Raw genomic sequence first — 22,831 nt, forward strand, 5'->3', positions numbered from 1 at the left:
GAAAGAGGAAAGGAAAGAAGGAGAGAAGGAAATAAGGAAAGGAAGAGGGAAAGAAAGAGAGAGAGAGAGAGAAGGAAAGGAGGGAAAGGGGAAGAAAGAGAAGGAAAGAAGGAGGAAAAGAAAGCCAAGGGGAAAAGGGAGAGAGAAAGAGAGAGAGAAGAGGGAGGGAAAGAGAGAATGAGAAGGAAAGAAGGAGGGAAGGAAAGGAGGGAAAGAAAGAGAGAAGGAAAAAAGGAAGGAAAAAGGAAAAGAAAGAAAAAGGGAGAGAAGGAAAGAAGAAAAAGGGAAAGAAAGAGAAAGAGAGACAAGGAAAGAAGCCCCAACACCTGCAGCTACCCCTTTCCCTTATCTCTTGAGAAAGAGGAGGGAGAGGGGTGGCTGCGGGCCACGCACCTGATCTCCGTTTGGAGATCGGGCGCTTGAGGCCTCCCAGCTCCCTGCACTTAAAGGGACGCCCTGTAAGTGCAGGGAGCTGGCTTGAAAGGGCCGCATGCACCCAATCTCTGCTCATGGATCAGATGCGCAAGGCCTCCCAGCTCCCTGCACTTTAAAGGGACTCCCCGAAAGTGCAGGGAGTTGGCTTGAAAGGGCCCTGGGCACCCGATCTCCGAGCGGAGATCGGGTGCGCAAGGCCTTCCAGCTCCCTGTACTTAAAGGGACTCCCCACCACCACCACCCTGTGACCCACCACCCCATCAAGCCCCCACCACCTCCCCATGGCCCACCCCCACACGCCCATCAAGCTGCCGCCACTGCCCCCACACCAGCAAGGCTTGGGGTGCCCTGAGCGGGTGGGCCAGGAAAACTCACCTCGCTTCTTTTTGCTCTGGCGGCCAACTGAGGGCTGCTGGGAGCAAGGGGTGTAGCCAAGCCGGATCACAGCCGGAACGCCATTCTGGTGTGTTCCGCCCCCAAAATAGCCCTGCTTAAAATATTGTCTTTCCTGGAGTATGTTTAGTCCTCATTGGGTCAGTTTTTTTAGGCTTTTAAAAATAAGTCGACTATGTAAAATATACAACAGCTTTTAAAATCATGGGTGATTTACAAAGTCATATTTATAGTTTATAGTGCATTTATAGTTGTTAAAAATCCCTGCGTTGTCTGATGATAGTCCATTTTGCTGTTTGCATCATCCTCATGGGGAATGACCAGTTTACTATTAGATGTAGTGATGTCACAGACAAAATTTAATTGTTGTTTTTATGTATATGTATTGTATTGTGTTGTATATGTTTTTTAACTTAGTTAAAATGTTTTGATGATGGGGGGGAGTTATATGGTTTTAAGATGTGTTTTTAGTTTGTATGTTTGTAATCCATTAGCCACCTTGGTGGCCCTGATGAGAGTAAAAAGGTAAAGGTAAAGGTTCCCTTGCTCGAAAGCCAGTCAATCCGACTCTAGGGTTGCGGTGCTCATCTCCGTTTCAAAGCCGAAGAGCCAGCGCTGTCCGAAGACATTTCTGTGGTCATGTGGCCGGCATGACTAAGCACCAAGGCGCACAGAACGCTGTTACCTTCCCACCAAAGCGGTACCTATTTATCTACTTGCAATTTCTTTCTTTCGAACTGCTAGGTTGGCAGGAGCTGGAACTAGAGACGGGAGCTCACTCCATCTTGCGGCACCTGGGTCTTGAACTGCTGAACTACTGACCTTCCACAGCCTGCAGTTCAGCGTCTTAACCACTTGAGTAAATTCTGTAAATAAATAATAAATAAAAATCCAAATAAGCAGACAGGCTTCAGTCACACAGTGACAATTCTTCATGTTGCATCCATTGCCATTACAAATGCAAAAGCTTTTCCAGTGACAACAGAGTGTCCACACAATCAATTGAGCATCCTATTCAGCCATCTTGCAGCTTCACTTCCCCATTCCTTTCCAGGCAATCTGTACAAAATGATTGGAACCTTTACCTTTATATCTTCACAATAAAAAACCCTAAAGACTTGAAAAATGAAAGTTGGGAATTCAAGGGAACTAGTTGTTGGAGTGAGCCACGCCTGAACATTTGTGGGTGCTTTATCACTCTGAGTTATATATAGGTGTTATCTCCTTGAATGGAATGCCTCTCTTTGTCTTAACCTGGGAGCTGCCCTTTGACCTCTCCTCTCTTTTTGTCCTTTCACTCTCACTTCACGTGGCCTTCCATGGAGACACACCTCTCTGTAGGTCTCTCCTGTAGATACAGTACCCTCATATTCCCATACAGATGATGCTGGAGAAGCTGGCCATTTGTGATAGGGAAAGTAGATTAGGCTTCTTTCTCTTCTTTTGACTGTAACTTGCATGTGAACTGGATCTACTTGAATAAATGTAAATTTTTACTTTTTGCAATATATTCTTGGGAGATTTATTTACTGCACTCAGTATAATTCTTCTATGACTGGGCAAAACGGCTATATTAACCAAATATTGCAATATTAGTATATCATGGCAATTGTTATATACATGTCAGATTCAAATGACTCAAACTGGTTCAATACATTCAGTAACTATTGTGTGCAGATGTCTCCTGCTCTGCTTATTTATTCTAAAAAGAGAAGACAGTTGTTTATTGCTGGCTGTTGTCATAATAGTTTGTTTCCTCATGGGGGTTGGCACAATTGGCAGTCCTGGCTGTTCAACCATGCATGTAATTTGCAGGCTGTTAAAATCTATTTGCCATGTCTTGTATGAGGGCTGTCTTTTCTAGTTGAAATTACAGTTGTTATCAGCTGTAAGTACAGCACAAAACACATGACTTAACCTATTATTGTGTTATTAAGAACATTTGATGTACAGCAACTTGTACACCTGAAACTTTTGAAACCATGGAAATTAAGGTGGCAAAGCCTGCTGTTGCCTTAAATCTATGGTACTGGAATTCTCAGTTGAAAGGTATACCTGTTGAATCCAACTGATTTTTAGAATGCTTGCCTTACTCTGGACTGTTGTGAGTGACTATGTTAGCCCCCACATCTAATTTTTGAAATGGAGGACCTGCGCATGCGTCAGCAAGATTAGATGCCTCACGCTACCCCTCCGAGAAAGGAGTCAGATAAAATAAAATACAACCAAAAAAAGCCTGGAGATAAGAATGAACAGAGTAATCCTAGGGAGGAGGAAACCTTGAAGAAGGAAAAGATAACTTTGGACTGGGTGAGTCTTTTCTGTAAAGCTAATTAAGCTAATTAAAGGCTTCCTTCATAATGGTGGCAAAGAGGGAACTAAAGATATGGTGGAACTTAAAGCAAACATGGAAAAAAACATTAGAGACGACATTAAAAAATTACAAGATAAATTTGAGCAATCATCGGAGCACATTAAAACTGCTCAGACAGTAGCGGATAATGCTGAGAAAAAGGTGAGAGCTAATGAAAAAGAAATCCAATAACTAAAAAGAAGGGTAGCCTCCTTATCAGACCAGCAGCAGCGTAAAAATTTGAGACTCTCAGGAGTAATGGAAGACATTATTACCAGAGACCTGGTAAGAACTTTTATTGAGTGGTTTCAGAAACTTGGCATAAATGTTACAAAAAATGATTTAGAGTGTGCACACAGAAGCTTGAAACTGAAGCCTAAAGCAGGAGACATGCCTAGAGACATTATAATTGCCTTTTCAAGGGAAAAGATACAAGATAAGGTCTGGAAAGCTCTCAGGAAGATCAAGAATTTACAACTTCAATGTCAGAGGGTAATACCTCATCCTGATTTATCGCCAGAAACATTACAAGAGAGAAAACAGATGAGGTCATATGCTCAGGAACTTTATAAGAATGGTATATTATTTTCTTGGTGATTTCCAGCAACTATTCTGATTTTCAAGGATGGGAAGCTTATGAATGCAAAAAACCCTATAGAAGCAGAAAAATTATTTGAGAGACTTAATATAAAACATACTTCACAAGGGTTTCAATCAGAGAGAGAAGATAAAGAAGATCAAGAGGAAGGAAAAGAAGAGGAAGGAGAAGATTGACTCTAAAAAACCACCGAGTGAAGATGGGAGACTTTGGATTTTTATGTGAATATAAAAGTAAAAATAAACAGGGGATATAAAGGGATTTTTTTTCTTTTTGAAGTACGGCATTCTGGTAATGGTTAAAATAAATGTATTGAGAGATGGAGGGGGGGAGCTGAATATGAGTAGGCAGGACTGCATTTTGAAGAACGAAAAGGGGAGGGAGAACTTGAATCTTCATCCAGCTCCTTGAGAAGGAGCTGTTCTTTGGGCTATGGGAAGGGAGCGGCCAGGGAATAAGGAGGGGAAAAAACAAAGACTAAAAAGCACATAGTGGAGAATGTTTTTAAAAGCAGAATGGGGAGGATGATTAATTACTCTCCTTAAAGGTAATGGTTTGGCCTCAGATGTTAAAAGATATAGACTAAACAAAATGGTAAGGGGCCTTGATATAGATATCCAGTGCATCCAAGAAACACATAAAAGTAGGAAGGGTTTAAGGCCATTGTTAAAATCACCAAGTTGGAAAATGCAATTTGAATCACGGGGAACAAAAAAAGCAAGGGGAGTGGCTACCCTATTACATTTTAGGTTGAATATTAATATTTTGGAGCAAAGCAAGGATAGAGAGGGTAGATTTATTTTTTTGAAATTTGGTATGAATAGTAAAAAATATACAGTAGCAAACATTTATGCACCCAATAAAGGGCAGACTATATTCTTGAACCAAATTTTCCAAAGGTTACAATCACTTTATGAAGGTGAACTACTAATAGTAGGAGATTTTAATATTGATATTCTGAATAATAAGAAGTTAAAATTATATAAATGGAAACTTAAAGGGGTATATAACCTATTGCAGGAAGAGAAAAAACCTACATTCTTTTCGAAAAGGCATAACAAGTTCTCTTGTATTGATCATATCCTAATAAAAGAAACCAATGATATGGAAGTTACCAGGGTGGAAACAGGGGCAATATGTATCTCTGACCATGCACCAATTAGTATAGAGATCAGGTTGGAGGAGAAGCAGAAGATTAAAAGGTAGAGATTTAACCCCAAAATATTTTTACAACAGAAGGATAGAGAAGATCTATTAAGAGGGATGGAATATTATTTTAAAGAAAACAAGCAATCAGCAGAGGAAGATATAATTTGGGATGCAGCGAAGATGGTCATCAGAGGAATATGTATTACTAAAGAAATATATTTTAGGAAGAAAATGGGAATTAAAAGAGAACAAAAGTTAAAGGAAATATTAGAATTACAGAGAAGTTTGCAAAAAAATATGAAAAGCAAATTCAGGATAAATTGAATAATCTGAAAAAGGAACTGCAGGAATTGGATTCACTTTCTATGTGGAAAAAGGAGATACTAGTGAAAAATGAATATCAAAGTAGTAATACAAATACAATGAAGAGGCTAGTAAATTACTTGAAAAGAAGGCGAGAAAGGAAAAAAATAATTTGCATAAAAATGAAACAGGAAATAAGGTTTATAAGGAGAATCAGATAAAAGAAGTGTTTACAAAATTTTATCAAAACATTTACAGTTGGAGAAAATAAGCAATTTGATGAAGTCATAGATAATAAAATTAAGAGGATTTGTTAATATTAAATGAAGACATTACACAACAAGAAACTTTGAAGGTTATTAAGAATTTAAAAAATGGGAAGTCAGCAGGTCTGGATGGGTTCACGGCAGAATTCTATAAAGTGATGGGAGACTTTATAGTTCTGGAAATGCAGAAATAAGATATTGAGGGGAGGGAAAGCCCCAGATACTTGGAGGAAGATGGAAATTATGACAATTTTAAAACAATATACAGATCCAGTGGATCCTAGTTCATATAGACCCATAAGCTTGGCAAACCAAGAATTTTTTTGGAAGGTGTTAGCAAATAGATTGGAGAAGCTACTTCCAAGGTTAATCGGAGAGGATCAATATGGTTTTGTGAAAGGGAGATCTATTGGTCATCCCATAAGAAATGTGATTAATGCTTTGTACCATGGTAATAATAATAAGAGAAGGATAGCCCTTCTGAAATTAGACGTTTACAAGGCTTTTGATATACTAAATCGTGTGTTTTTATTTCAAGTGCTAAAAAGACTTGGTTTTGAAGGAGCTTTTCTAAATACACTAAAAGAAATATATAGAGAAGGGAAAGTCATGATTAAAATTAATGATGGACATACTAGCAAAAAATTGATTTAAAGAGGAGTTAAACATGGTTGTCCCTTATCCCCAGTGCTTTTTATTATAGCCATGGAGCCATTGGCAGACAGAATTAGAAATAGTATTAGGATACATGGATAAAGGATAGGGAAGGAGGAAATTAAACTAAATTTATTTGCAGATGATATATTATTAGTGTTAGAGAATCCCCTGGAAGCCTTGAGGGAACTTATGATAATATTACAGGACTTTAAAATATATTCAGGTTTAGGGGTAAATATTAAAAAATCAGAAATATCAAGAAGCGGGGACCCGTGATACTCACGGGGGGGGAGAAGGTGCTCCATGTGGAGGAGGAGGAGGAGGAAGCAGCTGCGGGGGAGCCTTCTCCCCTGCCCCCTCGCACTGACAGTGAGGCCCAGGTCTGCCAATCCTTCTCCCCCCAACCCCCCAGCCCTGACGGCAAAGGCCCACGCAGCTCCCAGCTGCCGAGCCCGCCAGTCTTTCTTCCCTACCCCCCTGCACTGGTGGCGAGGCCTGTGTGGCTCCCAGCTGCTGGGCCCTCCAATCTTTCTCCCCCGCCCCCCACACTGGTGGCAAGCTGCGTGGGCCTGCTGAGCCTTCTCCCACTCCCCCCAGGCACCGGCAGCGAGGCCCAAGTGGCTCCAAGCCGCCAAGCCAGCCGAGCCTTCTCCTGCTCCCCCCCGGGCACCGGTGGTGAGGCCTCACCCGAGTGGCTCCCAGCCACCGTGCCTGCCGAGCCTCCCCCCAATGGCCAGAGCATTCTCTGTGCATGCACAGGGAACGCATTTACTTTTGGGGGGATTTAAATATCCCCGGGGGGTTTTTCAACTTTTTAGATTTTTCTGCATACCTGGGGACTGCTCCAAGTGTGCTGGAAAATCTCTCTGCCCCCCCCAAGTGCCCCCGATGTGCGGATTTAGATATCCGCACTGAGGGGGCAACTTGGCTATTGGATATATAGATGTTAAAGTGTTATCTGTTGATATACACCCAGCGGTTTGAAAGCCAAGTAACTATGAAATTAGCAACTAAGAGGTTGAAATACTTGGATGTAATGATAAAAAAAATATTAAAAACTTGGTGGGTATAAATGACAAAATAGCATGGAGAAAGATACAAAAAAATTTAAACCAATGGAATAAAAAACATTTGAGTATACCGGGGAAGATAAGGGCAGTTAAAATGTTTATAATACTTAAGATGATGTATTTGTTTCAGGTACTCCCAGAGTGGATATCCAGAAAACAATTAATAACATGGGATCAGAAAATTGAAAACTGGGTGTTTGGGAAGAAGAAAACCAGATTAGCAAGGAAAGTGATATACTCCCCAAAGGAAGTGTTAGGTTGCGGTATGCCACAATTGGAAAGGTATTATGAAGTTTTTCAAATAAGAATGATGATGAAAATAGATGGTAAAAGTCTAGAGAAATGGGTGATAAGGGGGGGTACTATAAGTGGAGGAGCAGGTTGATTTGGAATATTTACACGGAAGATAAAAAAAGAAATTGAAAATATGATAGGACAAAGACAGACAATATTAAGGATTTGGGAAAAGAAACAAGCTGTTTGGATACCAGTGACTTCGAAATGGGCTCCACTTGCATCTTTAAATCAAGAATTTAAAATTTTTTGAGATAACTTTTTGGAAGGAGTTAGAAAAAAGGATTCTTTAGGCTAAAAGATTTGTATAACTTTAAAGGAAAATTGATCCCAATACAAGTAGTACTGGAGAAAGTGATAGGACAATATTGGTTAAGGATTATGGGATTATATAATGTTTTGAGACAAAATATATTCTCTGAAGCAGTAAATAAGGAGGATAACCCTTTTGAAAACCTCTATAGTTCTAAAGATGACAACAAGAAGGGTATTGCAAGGCAAGTGTATAGTGTATTGAATAAAGATAAGGACTTTATGATCAGGACAATACAATCTAAATAAGAGAAGGAGATGAACCTATCAGTACAGGAGGTAAATAGTTTAATGAAGGGAATACTTGAAATAAAAATGGAGAAATTTAAAGAACTGGAAATGAAATTAATCTTGAAATGGTATAGGACACCTGCGATTTTAGCTGCTTATGCGGTAATAGCATATGGATGGAAAGATGCTTTAAAATGAACTCTGGAAAGATGGAACTGGTACTTATACAAATGGATTCAATCAGATATTTTATTGATAATAAAACAGGAAAAGACATGGGAAGATAAGGCGGAGATAAGAAAGAAATGGTTTGGGTATATAAGATGGGAAAGAGAAGGGGGGCAATAATGATGTATTTATAAAACTCCATAGGGTGTGCTTATGGTTACAGATATAATAATAAGATCCCCCCCCCCTTTCTGGTTGCTAGGGGAAGGGGGGAGGGAATGATAAAAGGGGGGAAATGAAGTATTTGATGTTTGGTTATGTTATGTAATATTGATGAAAAGGAGTATGAATGAATATGAATGTTAAACATCAGTACAAGTTAAAAAAATAATGTAGGGGAAAAAACCATCTAATTTTTGAAATGGTAAGAATCAGTTAGATATAATGTCAATATCAAAACAGATAGTTTACCTAAAACAGAAGGATATATATAGAAAGGCAAGGTCCTGCTCACAATTTTGCCTCTTTTTAGGAAGCCGGCTGACCTTCAGAATTTGGCTCCAGGAACGAACCCTCCTTTTATGACTTTTGATGGTGAAGTGAAAACAGATGTGAATAAAATTGAGGAGTTCTTAGAAGATAAATTAGCACCACCAAGGTACTGCCAACTGTGCTGGATTTAGTATATAGATATTTGGTGTCATGCAGAATAGTCTTCTCATAGGCAACTGGGTGTTAAAGAGCACCCTATATAAAAACTTATGGTTTTAATATGTGTTAGGATGTATTGTTGCCAGTTTAGTTTTGCTAAAAGGTAAGACCCCTTCAGGATTTTCCTATTCAAAATGTTTTGAAACAATGAATTAGGATAACATTCTTATGTCTTAAATTTTTCAGGTATCCGAAACTTGCACCAAACCATCCACAGTCATACTCTGCAGGAAATGACGTATTTGCTAAATTTTCTGCATTCATAAAAAACACAAGAAAAGATGCCAATGAAAGTAAGTACCTGTACACTTCATACCATTATTACTGACTTTTATTATTGGTTCACCTGGTGTAGTGGTTAAGTGTATGGACTCTAATCTGGGAGAACCGGGTTTGATTCCCCACGCCTCCACTTGCAGCTGCTGGATGACCTTGGGCAAGCCATAGTTCTGTCAGAGATGTTCTTGAAAAAGAGGCGTCCTTGAAAGAGCTCTCTCAGCCCCACCTACTTCACAGGGTGTCTGTTGTGGGGAGGGGAAAGGGAAAGGAGTTTGTAAACTGCTCTGAGACTCTGAGTGAAGGGCGGGGTATGAATCCAGTCTCCTCATCATCATCATCTTCTCCTATCCTACCTCTGATTTCACTTGACCCTTTCTCCTCTAAGTTAAATAAAACATTTTGTTTATTTTGAACTTTCAAAAGCCTCTCATGTGTCATTTCAGAAGTTGAATATAAGAAGGTGATTTTGTCTCTACCCTCAGTATCTATCTGTCTGTCTGTCAGTCTGTCTGTCTGTCTGTCTGTCTATGCAATTGGGTGGGATAGCCAAAGACAAATAAATAAAAAGAAAATAGATATAGGGGCTGCTCAGCAAGAAAGAAGAAGAAAAACGGGAATATCCTGTGTGTGAGGTAGGGAAGAGGGTGATCACCAGTAGTCCCTTTCTCAGGTAAAAGGCTACAATTTCTCTAAATGCAGTATGTAACCATTCCCAGTGGTATCCCATCTGTACATGCTGACAAAGTGGTTCAGAAAAGAAAGCAAAGAGACTTGCAATAGAAATGGGCATTTGATGGAAAATATATAGTACTATATGTGTGGTACACTGGTTTTTGTCACTTTGTTTCACCTTTTGCAATAGTTTTAGCTGCTACATAATTTGTAATATTGATAATATATAGTACAATACCAAAGCATTTAATTTGGGCTACAAACCCATACTGAAGTATAAAATAATTCCATTTTTTAAGTTGCCGCTGCCAGCACACACAGTAGGGACCACAACAGATTTCTATATTCTATAGCACTTGACTGTTAAATATTTAAAAATAATTTTTGAAATTCCTCTTAAGAATTTCATATTAATGGATCATACCTTCTAATAATACTGCTGAGCTTGTGATTATTGAAAAATTGCTTTGTGGAAATGTATGATCTTTTACTCTAACAATACAGTGCTGAAAGCAACATTAAAGCTAGCTGTAATCGGCCAGCAGTGAAATCTGGAAACCAGCAAGCTATGTGAATTTAGTTCTGCTGTCAGCTTCTTCTTTCAGTGCCTACTTATAGATTGATGTTTTCATCCACCATAGTTCTGCTTAGGTCCTTCTTGGTCAGTGAGCCAATTTCATGGTTTGGACTGCTAGAGGAGGTCTAGAGGATGCCTTTGCTGCTTTGGAAGGTCTGCACAGCTACTTAATTTCACAGGGCTTTCAGATGAGGTTGCTGCTCTGTGAATGAGCATTGGTTGGGTTGCAAAAGAACCTTTGGACTCTGGTTCACTTTCGAGGGTATGTTGTTTAGCCACCTTATTTGTATGCCTCTGGACACATTGTTAGCCACCTTGAGGTTCGGGGGAAAGGTGGGATATAACAAACTCCATTTATATCTTGTGTGTCTCCCAGAAGGAGACCCAAAGCTGCTTACATTGTTCTCCTCTCCCCCATTTTATCCTCACAACAACCCTGTGAGGTAGATTAGGCTGAAAGTGTGAAACTGGCCCAAGGTAGGGTTTCCAGGTGGGGCGTGGAGATCTCTCAGAATTACAAGTCATCTCCAGACTACAGAGAGTAGCTCCCTGGGAGAAAATGGCAGATTTGAAGGGTAACTATATGGCATTATACCCCACTGAGGTCCCTGGCCTCCCCAAACTCTGCTGTTCCAAGGCTCCATCCCCAAATCATCAGGAATTTCCCAAACAAGAGTTGGCAGTCCTAGACCAAGGTCATGCAGTAGTGTTGCCAGGTCCAATCGTTGTGCTGGTGAGGGGATTTAGGGTGCATTCCAGGAGTGGGTGGAGACATCGCGAGACATGCATGTGTCACCTGGAAGTGACGTAGGCACACCGATGACGTTGGGGCTGGTTTTGGGGCAAAACTGTATGGTAAAATCACCCTCAAACCATAGAGTTTCACTCAAAAACTAGAGTATCCCCCCCCCCAACGTCACCAACATGCCTACGTCAATATTTGAGGATGGGTACGGGGAATTTCCTCCCATCAGCCAGCTGGCCGCCGGTGGGCAGGAGCCCACAGAAGCAGTGGATCTCCCACCCCCACCTGGAGAATGTTAACCCTATCACACAGCAAGTTTCTGTGGCTGAATGGAGATTTAAACTTGGATCTCTTAGATCATAGTCCAACACTCTTACTACTACACCACACTGGGATACCTCTGACGGAACCAGGTTCAGAACTTTGCAAGAACTCACCTCTGCCCCTGGTTAGGGCAGCAGCATCATAAAAGCAAGTAGCACATGCTCATTCCATCACATTCTCCCACCAATTCTGTTTTGCCCAAGTTGGTGCTCTAAAGAGCAATGATGAATTCTGGTATATTTATGTACAAATGTATTGAAGCCCTTTATTAAGAACATAAGAGAAGCCAATGTTGGATTAGGCCAATGGCCCATCTAGTCCAACACTCTGTCACACAGTGGCCAAAAATACCAGGTGCCATCAGGAGGTCCAGCAGTGGGTCCAGGACACTAGAAGCCCTCCCACTGTTGTCCCCCCCCCAAGCACCAAGAATACAGCGCATCACCTGCCCTATACCTTGTGGCTAATAGCCACTGATGGACATAAGCTCCATATGTTTATCCAATTCTCTCTTGAAGTTGTCCATGCTTGTAGCTGCTGCCACCTCTTGTGGCAGTGAATTTCATGTGTTAATCACTCTTTGGGTGAAGAAGTACTTCCTTTTATCTGTTCTAACCCGACTGCTCAGCAATTTCATGGAGTGCACATGAGTTCTTGTACCTTGAGAAAGGGAGAAAAGTACTTCTTTCTCTACCTGCTCTGTCCCATGCATAATCTTGTAAACCTCTATCATGTCACCCCTCAGCCGTCATTTCTCCAAGCTAAAGAGCCCCAAGCGCTTTAACCTTTCTTCATAGGGAAAGTGTTCCAACCCTTTTATCATTCTAGTTGCCCTTTTCTGCACTGTGTCCAATGCTGTAATATCCTTCTTGAGGTGTTGTGACCAGAACTGTACACAGTATTCCAAATGAGGTTGCACCATCAATTTATACAAAAGCATTATGATACTGGCTGATTTGTTTTCAGTTCCCTTCCTAATAATCCCCAGCATAGCATTGGCCTTTTTTATTGCAGTCGCACACTGTCTTGACATTTTCAGTGAGTTATCTACTACAACTCCAAGATCTCTTTCTTGGTCAGTCTTTGCCAGTTCAGACCCCATCAACGTCTATTTATGTTTAGGATTTTTGGCCCCAATGTGCATCACTTTGCACTTGGCCACATTGAACCCCATTTGCCACGTTGACGCCCACTTGCCCATCCTCGATAGATCCCTTTGTAGTGCCTCATGATCCTCCCTGGTTTTCACCACCCTGAACAACTTCATGTCATCCGCAAATTTAGCCACTTCACTGCTTACTTCCGACTCCAAATCATTAATGAACAAGTTAAAAAGCATCAGACCCAGTACTGATCCCTGTGGTACCCCACTGCTTACCACTCTCCACTGAGAAAATTGCCCATTTATACTCTCTGTTTCCATTTATTTATTTGTTTGCTTGTTTAATTTGTATCCCACCCTCCCCGCCAAGGCAGATTCAGGGCGGCTTACAGAATATATATAGATATTAAAACAGCAAAATATAAAAACACAGAATTTAAATAGAACCACAACATATAAAATCATAGGTGCTAATAGTGCTAATAAGTGATGGTGGCATTCTTTTGGCATCCAGATGGTCAACTACCACCATAGTTTAGGTTCTTGCCAGGCTGTTGGTTAGTAAGTTGGTGCTGGTATTGGGGCCAGTTTTTGATTCACAAAAGGACTTGTCCTTTTATCCCATGACTATTGAGCTTACTTAGGAGCCTTTGATGAGGAACGTTATCAAAAGCTTTCTGGAAGTCAAGGTAAACATCATCTATTGGGTCCCCCTTGTCCACGTTTGTTCACTCCTACTAATTCTTTCCTTAATAACAGTTTCCACCGACTTACCTGGTATCGACGTCAGACTAACTGGCCTGTAATTTCTCAGATCTCCTCTGGAACCCTTTTTAAAGATGGGAGTGACATTAGCTACCTTCCAGTCCTCAGGAATGGAGGCGGATCTTAATGAAAGATTACATATTTTTGTTAGGATATCCACAAGTTCACATTTGAGTTCTTTCAGAACATAAGCATTGCTCTCCTGCAGCAGACCAGTGGCCTAGTCCAGCTTCCTGTTTCCAATAGCAGCTAATCAGACACCCTGCAAGGAGAACATGAAGCCAAGATTTCCTTTGCAAAGTATTCATTTTAGATTGGAAGAATGGAGAAGAAAAGGGGAAAGCAATCTCTCCTTATATATCATTGTGTTTTGGTCATGGACTTTCCTGAGCATTCCACATGCTTCCAAATCAGTTGGCTCCCTGATCTGTCACTCAGAGGGTCTCCCTATCCACTGGCTGCGTTGCCTGCCTCCAACATTCTAAACAGTTTGCTGTTCCTCTCCCCCCCTCCATAGCAAGTCAGAACACAGAGGTTATTTGCATATGCGGCCTGATTGGCCTTTGCCTCTAACATTCTAAACAGTTTGCTGTTGCTGTTGGGGGTCACTGAATGTGTCCTGAGGTAAAATACATATCCCAATCTCCCTGTGGGACCTAGAGATCTCCCAGAAATCACCATGTTCCCCAGTCATAGCACATCATTTCCCCTACAGAAAATTTCCCAGCTATTACAACTGATGTCCAGATGACCAAGATCAGTTCTCCTGGAGACAATGGCTGCTTTGGGCAGTGGACTCTATGGCATTATACCCTGCTGAGGTCCCTCCCCACCCCAAACCTTGTCCTCCTCAGGCTCTACCCTTCAAATCTACAGGTATTTCCCAACCCTGTAACTGGCTATGGAACCACTTTCCAGACCTTGGAACCCAGAAGACATGGCATAGGAGGAGGTGCTTTTCTACATTAGTTGCCACTGCATAACCCCAAATCAACATAAGTCAGGGGTGGAGGGAACCATACCTGTTACCATGAGGCTGTCCTCCCATACTACCCACTTGGGGCAGCAAAATGACTTGAGATAGCCCTGCCTTATAGCTAAGCAGAAGGAAATAAACATGGCTTGCCTCCCTCTATTTTCCCCTTCCTTCTGCCGCCCCACCAGCCACAGTCAGGACATTCACCTGGGGCTTCCTTCTAGAGCTCATTGTATTTCTTCCCACAACAGGCCTTACTCCTAGTATTAAAATATTTCTGTACAAGGACAATAGTTCTCTTACCTCAGCCTAGCCTACCTCTCAGGGTTGTTGTGAGAATAAAACGATGGAGAGAACTGTGCAAGACAATCTGAGCCCTCATTACGTATAATTAATTAAGTAAAAGTTTTGGAAATCAAGTATTTATTTATCCACATTTTTGTAGCAGAGTCAGCCTAAACATAGATAATTTCAGTTCAAACCACAGGAAAGTGTTTTACATGCCCCCAGTGCAGATAGAACTGGCTGTGTTTCACAGATGGATCTGATTGGTGTACATAACACCCAAGAATTTTGTGGCATCTTAAAATTAATAACTGTATTGTTGCATATGCTTTTGTGAGCCAGAGCCACTTTGTCAGATGCACAAAATGTTAGCCATACTTGGCAGAAATATCTATGCACATGGCTACAGACAGAAGCAGGGTGGTGAGTGTGTATGTGTGCATGAGTGTGAATGATGTTATTACAAAGCCTGCTTTATCAGGCAAGGATTCTCCATGTCGCTTCCACTGCTGCTGCTAATGCAAAGATGTGCACAGTGGCAACAGAGCTTCCACATGTGGTGCTTTCCTGCATACTTTCTCCATCTTTTCTCCCATTCATTTCCTTCCAGATGTACTTTGCAGCAGTTCCACATTGGCTCTTCAGGCCGTGGGTGTCACAGCTGCCATGAGGACTCATTGTCCTTTTGTTTTGTCCTTCACACGTGCACTATATTGCTATAGTGATCTATTGGCTCTATTAAAATTTGAAATACTTACATGGTGATAGCATCATATAGTGCTATAACAATTACAGTTATTTTAAAAAGCCCTCAAAGTGCCCTCTGGTGGCCCAGCAGGGAAAAATGGTAGGGAGATGATGCAAGGTGCTGATGTAGGCAGGATATTTGCAAGGCAGGAAAAATATGTACCATTCCTTCCAGACAGCATGTTAACACACTTGGATTGCATTTATTCCCAAAATATCAGAGTAAAGCGGATATGGAAAAAGCCATATTGAGGACAGGGAAAATACAGGAACAGGACAAGTACGGCTCCAGTTTGGAGGCCAAGGCAGAGAAAAATCTCAGTTTGGAAGCAGCCAACGGAAGGCCAGAAAGCTCAACAATCCAAGTAATGTATTACTTCATAATAAAGAACACAAATAAATATAATAGCCAATCACAATAGTAAAATAACCCTTCAGAGTATGGTGTAGGTCACTCCCATCTGGCAATGAATTGGCAAAGCAAGTTGAATAGTGAATATAAATCTGGGGGGGGGATCACTATGAGCTAGCCACTCCCAGTACCTATTGAGCCAAAGTTTGATAGTGTCAAATCTGCAAATAAATTCCAGCTGAACTGTTTCATTCTTTCAGAGTTTCTCTTTGAACCTTTTCACTGAAGTATGGCAATTTTTAAGATATTATATTCAGGGAGGTGAAATGCTTAGAAATCAGTGACAGAGTACATTCTGGCTCATGAAGGCTTATTCCATAATGAATGGCTTTAATTTGCCACAAAATCTTTAATTTGCCATATCCCGCCCTCCCCGTGTTTTGGCTACAACAGATTAGCACAACAACCTTCCAGGAATGTGTCACACTACGCAGCGTGTACTGGCCCCTTTAGTAGTGTTTTTCCAGTTTAGGCAACTGGAAAAGAATTACAAGTTTAGAAAGGTGGCATTTCCAAACAGCAGAAATGTAATCCTATCTGTTATATTACAAAGCCAGGAGTTATAATAGAATATATCCTATAATAATATAATATGATCAGACACTGTTGAAACAGAGGTGATGGGCAAGAAATATTTTCAAAATGGCAAGTTTGAATTTAGAAAAAAAGTTGTATGTGAATGATGCAAGACATTACCAAGGTTGTAAATGAATCAAACTTTCTGTAATAGTCTTATCCCTCATTTGTTTCCAGTGCATTTTTTAAAATGTTCTTCCCCTAAGACTTGAAGTTGCTTCCAGAAAAATCACAATATTTATTTATTTATTTTTGGATTTATATCCCGCCCTCCCCGAAGGCTCAGGGTGGCTAACAACGAGGCACAAGTGCCAGAATTAAAACAGATAAAATACAACCGTAAAACCACTGTCACGATATTGTCTCCCCTGGTACTCAATTCCTTTCAGCATGCTGCTTTTGTCTAGGCACCTGAGCTAAATTATAAAGGAGCCAGGATTCATGGGGAAACTCCAGTTTGGGCTCCCTTCATCCAAACTGAAATCAGCACTCGGGTAGCAGTCAACACTGCCAGACAAACTACAGTCAGTGGAATGTTCCCAGTGTATACTAGTCCATCGCAGTTAGGTGTATATGAGTGTGAGAGGAAGCTGAGTGAACACTTCCTGGCGCCTTGCTCCCCTCTCTTTCCCAACTAGAGATGGAGCTATCTTCCCAGGACTGTTTCTTTTTGTGGCTGAGCAGCCTGTGTGCTTACATGGTCTGGATTTGTTTCTATAATGAATTTCCTTTCCACCAAGGTACATGCACTTTAGGTTCTAACAGAGCTTTATTCTATTAAATGTCTAATTAAGCAGGAAACACAGATAGTTAGGAAGTATTTTACAGCCAAGGAAAATATAGCAATGCTGGCTAGACAAAGCCAAGACATAAAACAATACAGTACTATACAGATTTATCTTTTACTCCAGTGAACATCTCCTGTATTCCTTGCAGACTCAGTCTCTGATCCTCCTCTGGCTCATTCCACTAAGGTTCCAGGACCAGACAAAGACTACACTAACAAAAGGCCACATGCCTGCACCCCACCACCACCATCTTGTATTGTGGCTTGAAGTCTTCCCTTTGTTTCACACCAATGAAAATTCAATCCTCACCACAAATTAGTTCATCAATAATACCCACAGTTATAGCTCTACAACCTTCTGGCCCACAGCCCTCAATTTGGTGTTTGGGGTCTCTGAGGGAAAGCCAAATCTTCCATCAGACAACAGGAGACAGCTCAAGGATGCTTCACTACCTGCCTGATTTTCCCAGGTCATGCATCACCCTAAAAATGCCATCTGCCCCTTTAGTGCAGCTGGGGAATCTGTCTATCTACTTCAGCAAGCCAACTTGTATTATTTTAGCATCAGAGTGACCCCCATTCATAAGAAGTACTGCTATGGAGAAAGTCAAAGATCTGACAGAAGCCAACAAGACCTCCTGAAAAGCCAAATTTGCTTGGTGAGTGGGTCTGTTCAGGGAGGAAGCGTCCTTTAAGAACGATATTACTTTTATGTATTTTAAAATCTTTTTAAAATTTTTAGATTTGGAAAAATCTTTGCTTAAGGCTTTAAGAAAACTGAATGACTACTTAAATGACCCCTTGCCTGAAGAAATTGATGCCAATAGCACAGAAGAACTCACTGTTTCCAGAAGGAAATTCCTGGATAATGATGAGCTCACGTTAGCAGATTGTAATCTCTTGCCAAAACTTCATATTATCAAGGTATGGTTTCTCCCCACCTCCAGTTATTGTACTTGCTTACCTTTGCACTATAAAGCAGTAGAATGTGTAGAAGGGGAGAGATAGGAATAACTCCCAAACCTTCTGCAGTCTGGTAGCTGAATATTTCAAGTTCTGATGATATATGCAAATTTGATGTCTGTGCCAAATTTGTCAGAAAGGTAGTTATTAGAACATTTTAATTTCAGCCCAGATTTATATCAAATTTTATTATGTGAGATACTTTTATTTATGTGTTTTAAAAAGTATTTCGTCCCTCTCATCATTAGGTTCAAGGTATGCATTTAAGGGGACAGCCTAAACAGGGAACTTCCCTTTCTGTTAAAAGCTGTTTCCTTTAAACATTGAGCCTGACCTACCCAGCAATGCAGTCATGCATGTTTAAATCATGGTCACAAAGTTTATGAAATCCATGAAAATGTGTGACTGTAATTTTGTTAATTCTGTATTATTTTCTATTCCTATTGCTCTTTTTTCTCCTATAGCAACCAGGAAATTGGGAAGAGGGAATTACATTTTCTATGGATTACTTAACACATGTGTCTAATGATTTCTTCCATTATCTTCTTTTAAGGTTGTTGCAAAGAAATATAGAAATTTTGAGTTTCCATCTGAAATGACTGGAATCTGGAGATATTTGAACAATGCTTATGCTAGAGATGAATTTACAAATACTTGTCCAGCAGATCGGGAAATAGAGTTTGCTTATCTGGATGTTGCAAAAAGAATGAAATGATTCAAAATGTTTTATTTCTCTGATTCTGTTTAATGAAAAAGAAAACCGCAAAGTCAAGGGGCCCCATATGGTTTTAAATTATGAACCTGTCCAATTATCCCAGTTTAATTGTTTTATTGAGCTACACACTCAAGAATACTTTCTTTGTATATAAATCAGCTTACAGATGTGCAAATGGCACACACAAATGTATATGTATTGTATTTAGGTACAGGATCAAAAATGAAAAAATGAGCAATAATAAAATCTAGATTAAATAAAAATTGTGATTTTTAGAGTGGTGATAAATGGAAAGAATATTTGTGAAGATTCAGAACATCACAAACACCGCAGAGGAATCAGCAGCTCCCATGAACAGGCTGCTGTATAGGAATTTTCAACATGTGTTGCTATGGGCACAGTAAGAACAACCATATGTGGTTGTCTGTTTAACCATTCAGCAACCATTGTGTCACTGTTACAGCAGAAAACCCCCTTTTACAGCAGAAAACCCCCTTTTTGACATGTAGATTGCTCCCTTTGCATAGAGGGAATTTGATAAGTCCATCTTTTTATTAAAAGACAGGGCAGCAAAATGTTGCAATATGTGAACTGCATTAACTTTTTTTTAACTCAATGCTACTTCATACAGTAAAAAAGTTGTTTGCCAAGTTTCTACCTCATACACTCCCATGAATCTCAGAGAAGTTGGCTCTTGGACATGTGTTTTGTTAACAAGCATCTCCCCTTTAAATATGGTGGTTGACATTCTGCAAGCACCTGCTTAAATATTGTGGGAAGTGACTTACAGCCCTAAGATTTTCTATATCAGCTCATAGGATAGGGACTACCAGCAATGCTATCTGCTGATATTTGAAAACAGTACTGTGGCAAGAGTTCTGTGTGATGTTTTATGAAGAGTGTTGCTGAAACTCAAAGATACCCACAAGCTGTCCTGAACACTCATATTCCTAATCTCAGATGATGCTGGGGTGTGGTAATGGTTAATCAATGGTGAGAAAAATCCATCCTATGCAAGTCACAGGTGCTTATCATTACTGCATTGATTCCAGGGCTGAGCCCTAGTCAGATTAAGTCTTCTTGATGTTCTTATACCACAGGAATCCAACAGGTTAAATGGGGTGTTAAATGCCCACGTCTCAAAGTTGTGTTACTATTTTTGCTTTACCTCAGAGCTATTGCCAAATTTGTTCATTGACTGACGTCTTTTTAGGTGAAATAGTCTAATATTTATCTTTCAAGGTAAACATAACCACCAATAAAACAAAATCACATCCATACTATTCTGGTCTTCCTATATAATGGAACACTAACATCATGTCAGCTGAATACAAATCACAGGGGTGCCTCCAAACAAATCCCATCTTTTGATAATCCCTCTCTCTGCTATAAAACTATGAGCAAGTTTTGTATTCTGTGCCTCTACCAGGTTTGCCTCAGCATGGATGGTCCGCTAATAACTATTTGGTGATCCAAGGAATTAAGTTTTCAAGCTAACTTTTAATTAAGTGGGAAGCTTTCAGGATCAGAGGCTGAGTGTTGATTTGTGCTTGCATTCAACACTACTTGATTGCTGAACACTTGAAGTCTTGAATTCAAAGTATTACGTTCAAGTGATGTAGGAGTTCTAGTGGCCCATTAATTCATGATGCAGTCAGTAAGTGATGGCTAGATTTAAGTGGAAAATATTTATGCTGGCTGCTGAAATTAGGTCTTTTCTCTACCTCCCCATTGTTTTATTCAAATCTACAAATACGGTTCAGGTTTGAGCCACAGGAGAGCCTTTATCCTCCTTTTTTAAAGTACAGGATTCATTTGGAGACCCTAAACAAACATGAATTGACTAGCAATAAAGATAAGGCTTGTTGTTTTTAGGATGCTGAAAATGTATGTTCAATATGTAAAGGAAAGGAAAGCAGAATAGACACTGATGTAAACACTGCACATCAGTATCAAAACCATACCAAGGTACACTGCAGCTACTATGAATTCTGTCCATTTAACACTGGCCAGATTCTCTGTTTGTACATCTCTGTACCAACTGTGACTGAGGTGTATAATTTGTTGTACTGAATTTATTTTAGAACATATCAAGAGGATGGCTGCTTTTCTTACAAATTTTATTACAGGGTTATTTTCTACTTTTAAAGTATGCTAGTCTGTGCTGTGTAATCAGGAAATTATATTTCATATTCTTTATGTTTAAATTGAATTTGGTGTTAAATGCTGACTTTTTCATCTGTAAAGATAACCTGTTTAAAACCTAATCTGTTTTATCCTAACAAAAATTAAATGCTGGATTTTATATTTTAGCATTAATTAAACAAATATTACTGTTACATTCCATGGTTAGGAGTATGCATGTGTACATTTAGACTGCACATAAAATGATTGTAGCCATTTAATATGCCTTACAGATTTGCAGTGTGAAATGAAAATACACAAATTCTGACTTAAATATCTTGTGCCATGCTTGTTTTTTTTGTGGTACTGATAATATTTGTGGGGGGGAAGGGTATTCCTTGCCTTTCCAAAAGCTCAAGGCAACTAACAACTTGAAAATTATATATTGTAATCAAAATGCAGATGCGTAACAATTTCTAAAAACTCAGCAATTGTATATCTTGACATCATCACCAACAGATAAAAGAACCCCAAGACATAGAATTCCTCCAATTGCTATGTCATTAGCCATCCCCTTAAGTATACTGCTGACCTAGTGATACTGATCCACACTACCATAACCTCCGACTACTGTAATATGCTTTACATGGAGCTGCCTTTGAAGGTGTCTTAGAACTGGTTCAAAATGTGGCAGTAAGTCTCCTGCCTGGGGGCTCAGCTGCTTGGAACATATCACTCAAGTGCTGTTGCACTGGTTACCCACCTGCTTCAGGGTTCAATTCAGTATTAATACCTTTAAAGCCCTTCATGGCTTAGGTCCCTCACGCTTATCAAACTGCATCTCCCAGTATACTCCCCTGTGCTAGGTCCATTCTTCAGACAGCCCTCTAATGGTGCCCTCCCTAAGGACAGTTCATCCTGTTACAGAGCATATTGGGAAGCACACTGGGCTGCAGTGGGGAGGAAGAGACAGAGAAATAAAGAGACAGAGAAATAATGTTCTGTGAGCAGAATGAAACAGAAGTTGTTTGGATCTGATGCTGGAGAGAGTCAGGCACCTGCTCTCATCTGCTGAAACTTTGGTGGGAAACCATCCTGCACTGTGGAGTAACCCTCTATCCCCTTGCTGGGGAGAGAGAAAGGGAGAGAACCTGTTGGTTCCTGCCTGTACTTTCAGTGAGGCTGAACCCTCATGGGTGTGGCGTGTATGAGCTACTGAAGGTATGGTGAAAGGGAGCAACATAAGAGACAGCCAGGGACCTGTTCCCATCTGCTGACACCATCTGCTACCTCAAATCATCATTACTGCTCCTTGTCGTCACTAACAACAGGAACCAAACAAGGAAACAAGGAAGTAATTGGCCTTCTTCATCTACCATAGGAATGATGGCTACCACTTAAAGCAATTCATGAATTTGCATGGACAAGTATGTGTGTGTGTGTGTGGGGGGATCATTTGATGTCAAGACATTTGTAAACTGCAGTAGAAGTTGCCAGCAGAAGTAGCCACATCGAGAAAAGCAACACCGTTTATTCTGCCCTGGGAGAATCAGTCAACTTCACACCAGTCACTGCTCAGTTTCTTCTGCTTTGTTCAACATCTTGAGAAGTATACCATTGCAAATCACCCACCCCACTCCAACAAGGTTGAAATCCTGCACATAGCATATATGATCATGCCCTATCTTCTTGCATTTTCCCCCTTCTAATTTGGAGTTGGAGGGGTAAGATGCCAGCATATCTGCATAGGCTACCAAATCTGTAGCTTGGCTCCAATGCTGGTATTTTCTATTTGTTTTGCTTCATTTATACCCTGCCTTTCTCCCCAGTGGGGACCCAAAG

The 22,831-nt window shown here is 40.4% G+C and overlaps 1 protein-coding gene across 1 annotated transcript in view; it reads left to right on the top strand.

The window, feature by feature from the left end:
• LOC107117551 (chloride intracellular channel protein 6-like) overlaps window positions 1-18,865 on the top strand; it is a 20,243-nt gene extending 1,378 nt beyond the window's left edge. The window contains 4 exon segments of the mRNA XM_015419687.1: window positions 8,762-8,887; window positions 9,127-9,233; window positions 17,930-18,111; window positions 18,704-18,865. Coding sequence (XP_015275173.1) covers window positions 8,762-8,887; window positions 9,127-9,233; window positions 17,930-18,111; window positions 18,704-18,865 — 577 coding nt within the window.
• Window positions 18,866-22,831: the final 3,966 nt, after the last annotated feature.

This window comes from Gekko japonicus, unplaced genomic scaffold (assembly GCF_001447785.1).
Source record: "Gekko japonicus isolate JY-2015 unplaced genomic scaffold, Gekko_japonicus_V1.1 scaffold1465, whole genome shotgun sequence".
NCBI classification, from domain to species: domain Eukaryota; kingdom Metazoa; phylum Chordata; class Lepidosauria; order Squamata; family Gekkonidae; genus Gekko; species Gekko japonicus.